Raw genomic sequence first — 15,892 nt, forward strand, 5'->3', positions numbered from 1 at the left:
GCAAGTTCTTCAACAACTGTGGGGAGTAATTATGTAATCTACAACAGCCTTCCCTTTTACAGAGAGAGAGAGAGAGAGAGAGAGAGGGAGAGAGAGAGAGACAGAGAGAGAGAGAGAGAGAGAGAGAGAGAGAGAGAGATACCTGTATCAGTGTGAGCAGGCTGCTAGAAAACATGGCAGATCCATAACAATAACTAGATAGTGAAGTAGAAAAAGCTCTCAGAGCTCAAGGAGCCAGTTCACTGAGGACTGACACTTTCATTCACTCTGATGGGTTTGTAAAGCACTTTGGAACTTACCTTCACAGGTGTAATAGAAATATAAATTAGTATTCTCAGTATTATTATTAATGCAATTGTTATAATAATTATTTCATTGATAAATGTCTGATAAATATCCAAAACACTGGAAATTATAGCTCCATATTTTATTCTTTATTCAGATTGAGTGACTGCAGGTTGTCAGAGAGCAGCTGTGCTTCTCTGGCCTCGGCTCTGAAGTCCAACCCCCATCTGACAGAGCTGGACCTGAGTGAGAACCAGCTGCTGGATTCAGGAGTGGAGCTGCTGTCTGCTGGACTGGAGAGTCCAAACTGCAGACTGGAGACTCTCAGGTCAGACTGCACTTTTTAATGATGACATAAATATATGGATATTGTTTGAATCATATCGTAGCACTAAATGTCTATAAGGCTGATATTGCTGTGAAGTATATGTTGTGCTTTTTTAAAGTCGGGGCTGCTGGTTCTTTTAGTTTTTGTGAGGATGGTTGGTCAGGTTCTGTATCATGGATGCATGCGTGTTTTGTGAGGTTTGACAAGTAACTAACAACCGTCTCATGTGTCAGGAGAGAGACAGGTAAGGTAAGGTAAGATAAGGTCATTTTTATTTCACGTGTCATACACCAGAAAAGGTGCCCAGCCCACATGGGGTTACAAGACACATCAAGAAATACAATAAAGAGCAATAAACACAGTGAGCAAAAAGAGAACTCCTCCATATGTGTCACTCACTGTCAAGCAAATATAGGCCCAGTCAGTTAACTTGGGCAGTACAGCAAGAACAACAACTTCAGTTTAAGTCAGAGGCAAACACATCAAACATAAAGCGCCCTCATACGCTGTTGATAAGCATTTAACACAAACTGAGCTAAATGAAATGCTTTGTCACTAAACAAGTATTTAAGTCTGCACTCATCCGACATATTAAACACATCAGGACGTTCTGCAGACATTTTCAGGAAGAGCTTCTATCTGAGATTATGATAAAATGGACAGTAAAACAAAAAGTGCATTTCATTTTCAGCCTCATTCAGATCACACAGATGACATTTTCTATTTTCTTCTGGTTTTGAATGGAAACGTCCGGTTTCATCTGCCAGAGGCAGGAAGCCACATCTCAGCTGGGCACAGACAGACCTCTGTGCTCTGGTTGGTAAATACACTTTATTAGACTGAACCTTCTCAGTTTAGCTTCATACATACATTTATAATTTTCAAGTAATATTGATTTAATATGACTAACTCTACAGGATCATTTATTTCTGTATATGTATTGCAGACCTGCCTCATCAAATATTTTGGACAGTACTCTGGTCCAAGAACAGTTATTGGAAGATCCCAAAAGAGAATTGGTTTAGTAAGTCTGTTATCAGGCATGTTAATTAATCTGTTCCACAGTGGCACCATGTCACCCTGGTGCTGCACTTGGCATGGCTCCCAACCCAAATCACCACATACAGCAAGTTTGGGGGCCATTTTATGTCCACCAAGAAAACAACACATGGCTCTGTTCTGAACTGCATCACATTTAGTGTCACAAAAAGTATGCTTCCCTTCTTGTATTCTAGCATGAACTATAGTAGTTAGTGAATAGATGTGGTCAGTACAAGCTCTATTCTTACCAAAACCATTCTGTTGGTCTGCCAGCAGATCAGATGTTTCCAATTAACAATATAGTCGTTCATTAAGTTTACTAGAATAGAGTCTGTAGACACACCTCAGAAGACTTATCCCCCTATAGCTCAGAGGAACTCTAGGATCATTATTTTGAGACTCAGGCTTTCTAGAGAATCCACCTGTCCTAATGGAATGTGGATGTCTATGGACTTCAGCAACCTTACAGAAATATTTACAGAACTCACCAAACCATTTATCAATTTCTTTTTGATGGTGTACTTGAGAGAGCTTATCTGAGAATTCAGTAAACATAATTTGGCACTCAATGGAGGAAAGAAAATGAGGAGAGACCATTTTAATCTTCTTCTGAGGGTACTGTCTAGATTGAGTATTATCTGAACCCATATAATCAACAGCAGAGCCCCCACCTGCTTGAAGACTTCGGACTAACACTGAGTGATCAGGTTCTTTACAGCGATCACCTATCAGGTTCAAACAGCTGATCCTCTCAATGAACTCATTAGGCTGTGAATGTTCAACTCAGTGCAAGTTCTTCAACAACTGTGGGGAGAGAGAGAGAGAGAGAGAGACAGAGAGAGAGAGAGAGAGAGAGAGAGAGAGAGAGAGAGACAGAGAGAGAGAGAGAGAGAGCTGTATCAGTGTGAGCAGGCTGCTAGAAAACATGGCAGATCCATAATAATAACTAGATAGTGAAGTAGAAAAAGCTCTCAGAGCTCAAGGAGCCAGTTCACTGAGGACTGACACTTTCATTCTCTCTGATGGGTTTGTAAAGCACTTTGGAACTTACCTTCACAGGTGTAATAGAAATATAAATTAGTATTCTCAGTATTATTATTAATGCAATTGTTATAATAATTATTTCATTGATAAATGTCTGATAAATATCCAAAACACTGGAAATGATATCTATATATTTTATTCTTTATTCAGACTGAGAGACTGCAGCTTGACAGAGAGCAGCTGTGCTTCTCTGGCCTCGACTCTGAAGTCCAACCCCCATCTGACAGAGCTGGACCTGAGTGAGAACCACCTGCAGGATTCAGGAGTGAAGCTGCTGTCTGCTGGACTGGAGAGTCCAAACTGCAGCCTGAAGACTCTCAGGTCAGCAGGAGGGGTGGAGTCAGTCCTCTGAGGTCAGTAGAGGGGTGGAGTCAGTCCTCTGAGGTCAGCAGAGGGGTGGAGTCAGTCCTCTGAGGTCAGCAGAGGGGTGGAGTCAGTCCTCTGAGGTCAGCAGAGGGGTGGAGTCAGACAGAGAGAGATCAGCCAATCAGAGCAGCCACAGTGTGTTGGGGTCATGTGACCTGCAGGTGATGATGATGATGATGATGAAGAGGATGATGGTTTTGTGTTCATCCCTACAGGCTGGAACATGTAAAAGACTGGATTCCAGCTGACAGCCTGAGAGGATGTGAGTACACACACACACACACACACACACACACACACACACACACACACACACACAAATGGGAGCGAGCTGAAACTAAATGTGTGTGTGTTTCCAAAAGCAGCTCAAATCAGCTGACAGGACAGAGAAAGCTGGGCGCCCTGGGAGCTCACGTGCTGCAGAGCTCCAGCTTGTCCAGGCTGAGTCGTGGGTTTGAATCCCACCTCAGGCCCTTTGCTGCAGGGCGGCCCCTCTCTCTCCCCGAAAAAACTCAAAGAGTAACTCCTCACTTCACTGTGGAGCCCCTCAAGGGTCATGGTGTGTGTGTGTATGTGTGTGTGTGTGTGTGTGTGGGGGGGTGTGTGTGTGTGTGTGTGTGTGTGTGTGTGTGTGTGTGTGTGTGTGTGTGAGGGGGCAGGTAAGGACAGAGAGAGGTAGAGACAAAGAGAGGGAGATAGAAGAGAAAAAACCTTAAGGAGAAAAATGAGAAAAAAAGGTTTTGGTTTAAATTTGTTAAATTGTTGATATGTATTTGTTTTTCTCTGGTATTTTGGGTGGATATGAAATCTGCCTCACAAACTCAACAAAAAATGAGCATTAAAAACAATAAACTAAACAAGCAAATGCTCTTTAAAAATGAATTAAACCCAAACTAAAAGTGTAAAATGACATTAGTTTTTATTTGTAATGAAAAATGCCAAACTATAATAACCTCATAAGAGCCAAGAGAGTGTGAGTGAATGAGGCTTTCTGAGGTGTGTTGTGTGTCTTCTCCCCATCAGATGCCTGTGATCTCACACTGGATCCAAACACAGTGAACAGAAAGCTCCGTCTGTCTGAGGACAACAGGAAGGTGACGAGGGAGAGCGAGGAGCAGTCATATCCTGATCATCCAGAGAGATTTGACCGGTGGTCTCAGGTTCTGTGTAGAGAAGGTCTGACTGGGAGATGTTACTGGGAGGTCCAGTGGAGTGGAGAGGTTTCTATAGCAGTGACTTACAGAGGAATCACAAGAAGAGGTTATGACTCTGGGCTTGGAAACAATAAACAGTCCTGGAGTCTGATGTGCCATGATCACAGCTTCACTGTCAGACACAACAGTGAGTCCACCAGACTCTCTGTCCGTCCCAGTTGGTCTCACAGAGTAGCAGTGTATCTGGACTGCTCTGCTGGGACTCTGTCCTTCTACAGAGTCTCTTCTGACAGACTGAGACTCCTGCACACCTTCAGCTCCACCTTCACTGAGCCGCTCCTCCCTGCGTTTGGTGTGTGGTCATATGATTCTTCTATTGAGGTTGAGCTGCCAGTTTCTCAGAAACAAACTCTGACCTGAAAGTGTTCAGAACAGGTTTGGCTGATTTGTCGTTTATTGTTGATGTTTTTTTTTTGTATCAGGCGTCTTGGTGGATAATTGTTAAGTGACTGATTGGACAGGCTTGTAAATATAATGAGTCATTATAATGTTTGTATATTCAAATCTTAATGTTGTACAAAAGTGTCATTTAAACCTCCTCCTCCACTGATTGATTTTTTTTTTTTTTTTGTATTTCTCTAATAAACACAGACGTGAGAATGACAGCACATTGCTCACTGCAGAGCTGTGACTGGAGCCCCTCTCCTTTTGGGCCCCTCCCTTCACCTGTTGACCTCCAAGTCACATTAACATGTTTAACGCTCTATACCTGATGTTTTACTGTCAACACATTTGTATTTCATGTTGGACGGTGCACATTAATAAACACATGACTGGAAATGTGTCAGAGGCTTTTCTCACCTGCAGCCCCTTGGCCAGGGGCCTCATTTCTAAACGCTGCGTACGCACAAAAGAGGGCGTACGCCGCTTTGGAAGCAACGTTTGGGATTTCTACAAAACAAACTTGACGGGAGAATGTGCACAGCTCCACGCTCTGACCTGCCGTACGCACAAAATCTGGAGAAACGGGAAACTGCGACGCCAAGGCAGAGGGATGACATCACCGAAAATATGTGGAATAGATACATTTGAGTGAATAATCAAATATTACCCAGAAAACGAAGAACGAGGCATAATTGATATAGATAATCCCGGGAGTGCACGTGCATTGTGAAGCTATGCAGATGATGCGGTCATATATTGTTCATCCCCCTCTGTAGTGCAAACCCTTGAAGTCTTGCAGTCTGCTTTTGATGTTGCTCAGTCCCAGCTGACTCAGCTTAGACTAGTGCTAAATGCAGATAAATCTAAGGTAATGTTATTCTCAAATGGCAAACGGTTGCCACTGAACATTCCAAAAAATATCAACTGCTCATGGGGTGGACCTTGAAATGGTCCCGACATATAAGTACTTAGGAATTGTTATTGATGAGAACTTGTCTTTTAAATCACACATAGAAAAACTTGTGTCTAAGCTGAAATTGAAATTGGGTTTCTTTTTTAGAAATAAGTCTTGTTTTTCCCTACAAGTTAGGAAACAACTGATTTTGACCACTTTCATTCCTTTACTTGATTATGGTGACTTGCTTTTTATGAACACACCTGACACTTATTTGAAAAAACTGGACACTGTATATCACTGTGCCTTACGTTTTATTACGGCTTGTGGCAATCTTGTCCACCACTGCACTTTGTATGCAACGGCAAACTGTCCATCTTTATCTGCCCGAAGACGTTCTCGATGGATGGTTTTTGTATATAAATCTCTTCTTGGCTTGGCTCCCACCTATTTGTGTTCTTATATGTGTAGAGACTCCAGTCACTACAGCCTACACAGGATGTCCTCCGTATGCTGGTTCCTAGAGCCAAAACAGATCTTGGTAAAAAAGCCTTCAGATATGCTGCTCCCTGGTCATGGAGTGACATACAGAAGGATCTGAGGCTACCTGAACTGATCACTTTGGGGGAATTTCAGGCCATCTTAAAGGATCGGGAAACCAGTTCTCTTGGGCAATGCACCTGTTTTTCAAATTGATTTAGTGCTGAAATGTTTTACATTACTTTGACCTGTCATGTGTTCTTGTGCTTATGTTGTAAGCATTTTGTGTTGCTGGCTACAGTGTGTGACTGCTGTTGTTTTGTTGTTGTTGTATGTATTGTTGTAACACTGTTTATGCTGCCTTCGTGGCCAGGTCGCTCTTGAAAAAGAGATTTTAATCTCAATGAGACTTTTTACCTGGTTAAATAAAGGATATTGATTGATTGATTGATTGATTGAAGCTAAAGTGTATGTATGAAGTCCATTCACAGCCTAAACACTAAGGCACACAGTCACCATGTTCCCACTCAGGAGAGATTCTCCAGTCATCCCCACCAGCTCTCCATCTGTGGGGCTCCGGTGGCCCTCTCCTCCTCCTGTCCCACACACACTTCTCCTGTGGAGCACCATGCGCTTTTCCGCCTCCACTTTGATGTCAGACCACTTCTTTTTGACCTCTGACCTCTGACCCTCTCTAACCCGGCCTTGAGGCAGGGCCGGCCCGTGACGTAGGCAGTATCGGCAGACGCTAAGGGCGCCATCTGCTGGAGGGGCGCCGCTCGGCAGCGGTTTCTCCCGGCGGGCCGCTCTCGGGCCTTCCTGGCGTTAGTGATGCCCACCAAACACTGTTTAGTGTTTTTCCACCTCACCCACTAAAATCTCTTCTTCACACTGGGAACTTTCTTTTCCTCGCTCTCCTCTCTCGCTCCATCGTGTCCGTGGTTTATTTGCATATTCATCGAGGGCGTTCCCCTGACCTTATATGGGCACCATGTGGGCGGGGCAAAGCGCTTCCTCACCTGAGACAACTTTAGGATTGACTGTGATTTATAAATGGAAGCAGGCGTAGGACATGTGTGCGCACTCTGTTATGAATCTGAACGTTTTTGTGACACAAAAACTAACAATGTGCCAGGCACGTGTGAAAATTATAAATTCACATGTGAAATACTCATTTTTACATGTGAAAAGGCATATTTAGATGGGAAGCTCTGCAGGACTGTTGTCTCATATTTCTTCTACTGTCTCTCATTTATTACAAAAATGTGTCTCTGTTGCTGCTTCAGTTCATGAAACTCGTTGCTGATGCAGATTTTCTAACAACATGAGTTTGGAAAAGTGAAGATCAAAGCTTTGCTGAAGCGACTGCAGGTGGAGCTCGTACCCGCGTGCCCTGAGGCCTGAGCACGGCAGCCCGGGTTCGAATCCGACCTCAGGCCCTTTGCTGCAGGTCAAGTCCTGTCTCTCTCTCCTGCCTCTCCTGTCTCACTCTCCTGTCTCTCTCTCTCCTGCCTCTCTCTCTCTCCTGTCTCTCTCTCCTGCCTCTCCTGTCTCTCTCTCGTGCCTCTCCTGTCTCTCTCTCTCTCTCTCTCTCTCTCTCTCTCCTGCCTCTCTCTCTTCTCTCCTGTCTCCTGTCTCTCTCTCCTGCCTCCCCTGTCTCTCTCTCTCTCTCTCTCCTGTCTCTCTCTCTCGTCACTAACAAATAAAGCAGAAATACCAAAAAAATCTATATAAAATGCAGAGGATCAAACAAAGAGAGACAGACAGACAGACAGACAGACAGACAGACAGACAGCAGGCCTCGCTGCTCTTTGTAGGATATTACAGCGATTCAGTGGCTCCACCTTGTGGTCATTGTGAGGTAAAGCAGCTGCTCTCACACCATGGAGGCAGGCCTGCAGCTGACTGACAGCCCCGCTGAGCAGGCACACCCTACAATCAGAATGATACTTTTATTATATAATAGTAGGATAAGAACCTTTTTTGTTCCTGCTGAAGACGAAAAGGAGCACTTTGGTTTCTGAACTGATCAAAGAGAAAGTGGACGTGAGGAGACGGACACTCAGTGCTGTGGTCTGCCCACCTGTAGGGCTGCAAAGAAGAACATTTCCAGAAACTTTCCATAAGAATTAACAGGAATATATGGGAATTAACATAAATTTATGGGAATTAGTTGGAAGTGTGGGGAAATTTCTAATAACTGTATCATATACAAGCATAGCCTAAATAGAAACATTTTGTTTGCAGACATGCATGCAAACTAATAGCAGTTTGAAAAATGAACCTCGGAGCCTCAGGTTTGTCCGGACGGCCTCCAGGTTTTCAGCCTCTGTGTTTGTTCCCCGACAGCGACCCGTTTGGAGTTTGGAGTCGGCCGACCTGCATGGGGAGTGATGGGGCCCCTGTGTTCCCCAGGACTTTACGCTAAAAGTGGACCTGATAGAGTGGACACTGAGTGTGTGTGCAGGGGCGGTTCTGCCTATGCTGCCACCCTAGTTGAAATTACTGCCTTGCTCCCTTCCATCTCCAATCCCCCCACGCCCACCCCTCCCACCCCCCGACAGGAAGGCTAAAAAAAGTCACAGCTGACCACTCTCACCCAGCACACTCCCTCTTCAGTCTCCTCCCATCAGGCAGGAGATATAGAAGCATTAGGTGCTCAACATCCCGCTTCAGAGATGGCACATACCCTTTGGCTGTTAGACAGCTGAACCTGCACTGACTTTAATGGTTATGTATATACAGGTTACACTGTAAGTAGCACTTTAACAAAACTGCATGCACTTTCAGTGCCGCTGGGTATTGCGTATTGCTTATTGTTTACTGTCTGTTTGTGTTTTTGCTCGTCTTTTTGTACGTGATGTGCTGCTGTTCTGTCCTTGTTTATGATATTTATGTCGGAGAGTCTACCAGGACAAATTCCTATCAACTTGTTGACATGCCAATAAATCTGTTGAATCTTGAATCTTGAATCTTGACAATTCCCAGACGGTAACGGCCGCTACCGGCGCGGCGCCCCTCCGGCCGCTAGAGGCGCCCCTCCCAGAGCCGGCCACGCTGTGCACGGCACCTTTTCAGCACGCAGGGGCGCCTGCAGCTGCATAGATAATAGAAAACAGCTGCGCGGCGCTCATGATTTTTTTTTTATTTTTGGTGCTCCTGCCGCCCCCACGTGACATGAAAAATGCCAGACACTTTTTTAAAAGTTTTTTGAGGATTTATACTTTAGAATAGAATAGAATAATAGAAGACACTTTATTCATCCCACGGGGAAATTCAGGTATCCAGCAGCTCAAAAAACACAAACATATAACATTTAATAATAAATAGATAAATAAATAATAATAATAAAAATACATGCGAGCAGCATACAAATGATATGGCATGCTGGTATACGTGCAATTTTCTTTTTGGATTGAAGTGAAGTTTTTTTATTCAAAATATTTATTTATTTATTTATTTTTTTTTTTATTGAAGCAACTTTTTTTTTGGACTGAATAATAAAGACACAAATCTACCTTCATAGGGCTGCCCTGTCCGGAGTCCCAAAGCGCAGGGATGCAGGTTGGAGCTGCTGAAATGTCCCATGAGTCCGATGAGGACTTGAACGCAGCACAAGTGAAAGTGAAAGTTTGAAGGTTTGGACGAGCCGCGACCAGGAGGCTCATCATCATCATTAATGTTGGACTGTCCCACTGTCCTGATGTAGAAGAGCTGCACACGTCCGGACGGCAGGAGAGGATTTCTGTTTATCTTTGACTTCAAGTCCAAGAAGAAAGAATGGAACAAAGAAAGAGAGAAAGTTCCGCTTCTGCTGTGAGTCGCTCCCTTTGTCTGTCGCCATTTTCAAGCCGCATTTTTCCCTGTAGAGTTCGTCTGTTAGAAATAAATGTAAAAAGTAAAGCAGTGATCATTTTCTTTGTGGTGATGAAAAAAAAAAATCCCGTCAGGCGGTAAACACAAATGTGAGCCAGTTCTATCCGTCAGACAGCACGTTTTTAAAGCCGTTTAATTCCGTTTATTCCACAGGAAATACAGACGGATCTGTAGGCCTATGTGTGAAACCCGACACTGGAAAATGGACAAATGAATAAATTAAATAATAGAAATGCAAATCTATTAATAGTTTTCAAACTGGGCAGGGCCCCCTGTGTTCCCAGGGCCCTGAACAGGCCTGTGGCTTTTTCTTTTTGCAGCCTGAACAGGAAGCAAAGAGTTTCCTGTTTGTCAGGGGGAGAACAGGCCTCTGGTCCCTCAACACAGAAAAGAGAATAAGGGCCAAACCTGTGGCTCCTTAACAAGAAAGCATCATCTGCTTTGAAGCTTTGATGGAAAGGAGTTTGTGTTTTTGTGCTGAGGCTCTGTTCTCTGAGAACAACAACAAGAAAAAGACATGAAGGGAACACGGTGCGCCACCAAAACTACTGAAAGAAAGATTTGCAGGTTTCATGATGTCACCAGGATTTGCTGGTGAGCGCAGCGTCTGGAACGCAGCCTCTGGATTGGACAGAAACAGGGAAACATGTCCATGAGCTTTGCTGCATTCACACTCTTTCATTTGGGCATTCCTAAAGGGAATTTGGGCTTCACAAATTATTTGTGAATCTGCATTTATTTGTGCAGATCATCAGCGGCTCCCGGCTCCTTTACAAAGACCAAACGCTGCAGGCATGAAACTGGTCGCCATGACAAATTCAAATGAAAATGTAGAATTTCACTGTGAGGTTGGGGCTGGGTGATAGAGACTAAATCAAATATCGAGATATTTTTTGACCAAATCCCTCAATATGGTTAATGCAGGGATGACTGCTGTTGCTCTGGGAAAATATTCAGACACTGAGATTTTGGATAATTCTTTTTTATGTCTTTATTTTTCTGTGAGTGTAAAATATATTCAGTACAAAAGACGACAGTTCACTTTATTCCTTTCTGAGACATGGGGAAAAAATAATGCGAAAATAATAGTAATAATAATAATAAAACTTTATTTGTATAGCACCTTTCATACAAGAATTGCAGCTCAAAGTGCTTCACAATAAAAAGAAGAACATTTGAAAACATTAAATAAAACATTAAAAAGAATAAAACACAAATTAAAAGGAAAAGGCTAAAATCAGCAAAAAAAAAAAAAAAATACAACAAATAATTAGCAAGACGTTAATTTAAAAATAAAATAAAATATACATTTCCAAAATAACCCTTTTGGAGTTGAAGTAGAAAAAACAATATAAAATAGCAACAATATAACTGTGACGTTTCCACAAAAATTTGTTGAAACACACATTATTTATGTGACTGACTCCATTTAATACAGTTAATGCCTTTTGTTCATTAGGAAACTACAACATTAACCCATATATCATCCCTTTGGTGTGTGTGTGTGTGTGTGGGTGTGTGTGTGTGTGTGTGTGGGTGTGTTTTTGTGTGTGTGTGTGTGTGTGTGTGTGTGTTTGCACCTCTTAAATCAGAAGATGAGTGACTGTGTGGAGGAAGAGGAGGGCAGAGCAGAGTCTGCAGTGTCCAGCTGTCTGTCCATGAAGAGTGACCGGTCTAAAGATTTTCCTCCAGTCTTCAGTGCTGAACCTGGACCTTCAGACACAAAGTAAGACAGCTGTCAGACTGTGAGCCTGATGGAATATGATGACATGAGGTTTAGGCCCGTCACAATAACAAGTTTTGCTGTGCGATGAATGAAAGTAAGACAGCTGTTAGAGTGCAGTGTGTGTTCACTGTTTTCTTGTGAAATCTGTTTGTGGCTCATGGAGAAAGTAGACGTGACCCCAAAACTGATGCTTCAGATCATGAGCCACATCCGCTCTTTCAGCTGGAGCCCTGTAGAGGTAATTCTGGCCCAATTAAATCCTGTTATCTCACCAGCAAGCCTAACACTGGCACTGCTACTCTTATGATCATGTATGATCTCTTTGTTATGAACAGAATCGATGACACGGTGGTTGGGAGGATATAAGATCAAGTGCACAAACTAAGAACGTCAGTGGTCTTCCTTTGTGATCGACTCGCTGTTTGTTTCCATTTGAGATCTCGAATGAAAATAAACCTGCCTGCTTGAGACTCTGCCTCGCTTCAGTCTTCATTTTGAAGCCTCCAACACTTATTTTATTGGTGTTTTTGGTACCAAGTCTAAGAAGTTTTTGAAGTCAATCTGGCCTGATTTGGACCGAAGTTTTCCACATCACCCCCCCTCACAAAAAAAAAAAAAAAAAAATGGTGCGACCAAACCATGAGCTGCTGGGAGCGACTGGGAAAGCTGGGAGCACCAGTGCTGCCAGTGGAAAAGTTAGTCTGGAGCCCTGATTTACAAGAACTAATAACATGTTTCAAACATTTGTGTTTCCAGAGGTTCCTGCCACAGAGCAGAGTCTGCAGTGTCCAGCTGTCTGTCCATGAAGAGTGACTGGTCTAAAGATTTTCCTCCAGTCTTCAGTGCTGAACCTGGAGCTCCAGACACAAAGTAAGACAGCTGTCAGACTGTGAGCCTGATGGAATATGATGACATGAGGTTTAGGCCCGTCACAATAACAAGTTTTGCTGTGCGATGAATTGCGTAAGAAATTATTGCGATAAGCGATAATTTTGTGTAATATTGTGCTTTTAAGACCATTTTTATTATTGTTGTAATTTTGACATTTTCAGACCATTCTTTAAACTTATATTATGATAATGAAGGCAGAAATAAACATGTATTCAACAAGAATATTTAAATTGTAAACAAGAAAATTTAAATATCCAAAATAAATGACACATAAAAATACCAAAATAAATAAATAAAGACCTTATGAATACAAAAAAATTGACCAATTGACCCTGATAACAAAAAGTTCACTGTAATAAAAAAAAAAAAAAAAATGTTTAAGTGGAGAGGCATAGAGACTAACATTCCTGAACAGTCAACACTTCTCTTTGCGTCTTGGCTTGTTATTTTTTTCCTAACTGGGAACACTGGGTGGGCTGGTTGTGCTTTAGCTGCTCGTCCCTCTTTTAGTTTGGAGAGTTTGAAAACAAACGCGGCTCAGCGGCTCGTCCAGGACACTGGGTTAGGGTTGATGAAGCAGCTCACCTCGCTGAAGACGAGGCTCGGCACTGAACGCTCTTGTCCTCTGCTCTCTTTGGCAGAGAGACGAGGAAAACAAACACGCATGAATGTGGCCATTCATCACGGCCAGAAAAGTTACTGACTTCGTTCAAATTGACCGTGCAATTAAGCGACTTATCACATATCATGACAGGCCTACTGAGATTATATAGCAGAGCAAGAAGTGAGGAGATCAAGAAAAGAGAGTGCAAAGAGAGAAATGACTGCTCCCTGCTCTGCAATCCAGCTGTTCAACCAAAACACATCTGGCTCTGTGCTGTTTTCCACAAACTATGATGCTGTTTGATGGTTTATCTGTTTTATGGTGTGTGTGATATGGCTCACATCACACACACACACACACACACACACACACACTGGCCAAAGTCCACAAGCCCATGACTTGAGTTAAAGTGTAGATCCTCCTGGTTAAATATTACTGCACTGCCAGTGGAAGTTGCTCAGTCAGTGTATTACTTGACTTAAAGTAATCTCTTTTATAATCTTTCTATATAATTTTTATATAACTTTAAAATAATTTATGCAAAAGTACATTTTCATTTCAACATCAAAGTTCAAGGTAAAAAAAAAAACATAAGACAACTAAGGAATAAATGCACATCCTCCTTACGGAAAACAAAAGCAAACTATTACACTGAACTGATTTTCAAATCTGCCTCAGATCCTTCAAAATTCTGGAGAGCGGTAAACACAAAAGATAAATCTTTGTCAATCCCACCTCATATTTTGTTTAATGGTTGTCTGGTAAATGAGGCATCTGATATTTGCCAGGCTTTTAATACTCAGTTTGCTTCCGTTGGAAAAACGGCTGAGATCGAACACTCAGGAGCAGCCTCTTGTTCTAAACTTTTAGCCCATTTATCAACTCCTGTTTCTACTTCACCTGCCTGTCCTCAGTTCACCCTACAGGCTGTCACTCCCTCTGCTGTGAGTAAGGCACTGCAGGCCATTGATTGTAGGTCAGCAATTGGTGAGGACAACCTAGAACCTTTCTTTTTAAAGCTTGCTGCCCCTTTTATTACAGAGCAGGTAACTTATCTTTTCAATCTTTCTATGTCTAGTGGTATTGTCCCTCTAGTTTGGAAATCTGCTCACATAATCCCACTGCATAAAGGTGGTGATAAAAATGATTTAAATAACTATAGACCGATTTCCAAACTGCCCTGCCTTGCTAAATTACTGGAATCTTTTGTAAATGAGCAGCTCAAATCATTCCTCTCAGAAAATTCTGTGTTGAGCCCAAATCAATCTGGCTTTAGAGCCCAGCATAGTACCATCACTGCTACTACCATGGTTTTAAATGATATTATTTCTGATGTTGATAACAAGAAATACTGTGCGGCACTTTTTGTTGATCTTACAAAAGCGTTTGACACTGTTGATCATGCTCTGCTGCTTCAGAAATTATATGATATTGGTTTTGATTTGAATGCCTGTAATTGGTTTTGTGATTATTTGTCTCATAGACAACAATCTGTAATCCTAGGTAAAAATCGCTCTAAATTCCTGCCACTGGCAAAAGGGGTTCCTCAAGTTTCCATTCTGGGTCCAATTTTGTTTTCAATTTTTATTAATAATGTTACAACCTCTATAACAGGCTGTAATGCTCATCTCTATGCAGATGATACAGTACTATACTGTTCTGCCGATACTGCTCAGTCTGCTGTTGAAACCCTTCAAATGGCTTTTAACGCACTTCAAGATGCTCTCTTCAGCTTGAAATTACTACTGAATCCAAACAAGACTAAATTTATGCTGTTCTCTCGTAGTGATGTTGATATCAACATACCACTGTGTATTACAACCCTGGACGGTCATAACATTGAGAGGGTCTCAGAGTATAAATATCTTGGTATTTGGCTGGACCAAAAACTTAATTTTAAGTTTCATATTGCCATGCTTGTTACCAAGCTGCGTCAGAAAATAGGGTATTTTTATAGAAATAGAGACAGCTTTCCTATGTCCTGCAGGAAGCGGGTAATTGAGGCAGTCTTCCTGTCAGTCCTGGATTACGGTGATGTTATTTATCGCCATGCATCTGCTTCCACCCTAAAATCATTAGATGCTGTTTATCACTCAGCCTTAAGATTTATTACTGGTGACAGTTATTTTGTCCATCATTGTGTTTTGTATGATAAACTTGGCTGGACTTCCCTGTCTGTCAGACGGAATAGGCACTGGCTTGTTTTCATTTATAAAGCCCTTATTGGAAGGCTTCCTCATTATCTGAGCTCTTTATTGAGGTGGTCCAGTAGGAATTACTCCACACGCTCTTCCAATTTTTTGTTGCTCCAAGTACCGCGTCCACGCACTGAACTTGGGAAAACTGCCTTTAGCTTCTGTGCAGCTCACAGCTGGAACATTTTGCAACGTGACCTGCAACTTAAAACATTTGTACACCTCGACCAGTTCAAATCCTTGATTGCTGATTATTTTACTCATAGTTGTAACTGCTTTTAATTTTGTCCCTGTTTTATTGTTTTATTTCCCTGTTTTATTCTCTTTTAAATCCTTGTTTTATTCTGTTTTAATCCCTGTTTTATTGTGTTTTATTCCCTGTTTTATTCTGTTTTAATCCCTGTTTTATTCTATTTTTTGCTATTTTTATTGTAATTCCGTATTGTTTTTATGGTTGTTGTACATTCGGCATCATTGCAAATGAGGGCTTGCTCTCAATGATTCCCCGAATCCAAATAAAGGTTGAATGAATGAATAACACAAGGTTCAACACATTGCTGTAT

General features: G+C 42.1%; 1 protein-coding gene across 1 annotated transcript in view; it reads left to right on the forward strand.

Moving 5' to 3' along the window:
- LOC115371332 (NACHT, LRR and PYD domains-containing protein 12-like) overlaps positions 1-15,892 on the forward strand; it is a gene marked incomplete at its 3' end in the record, with an annotated part of 59,851 nt that overhangs the window by 27,399 nt on the left and 16,560 nt on the right. The window contains exons 5-6 of the mRNA XM_030068636.1: positions 443-613; positions 2,849-3,019. Coding sequence (XP_029924496.1) covers positions 443-613; positions 2,849-3,019 — 342 coding nt within the window. The remainder of the gene's footprint in view (positions 1-442; positions 614-2,848; positions 3,020-15,892) is intronic.

The sequence above is a fragment of the Myripristis murdjan genome, chromosome 14 (genome assembly GCF_902150065.1).
Source record: "Myripristis murdjan chromosome 14, fMyrMur1.1, whole genome shotgun sequence".
Taxonomy (NCBI): domain Eukaryota; kingdom Metazoa; phylum Chordata; class Actinopteri; order Holocentriformes; family Holocentridae; genus Myripristis; species Myripristis murdjan.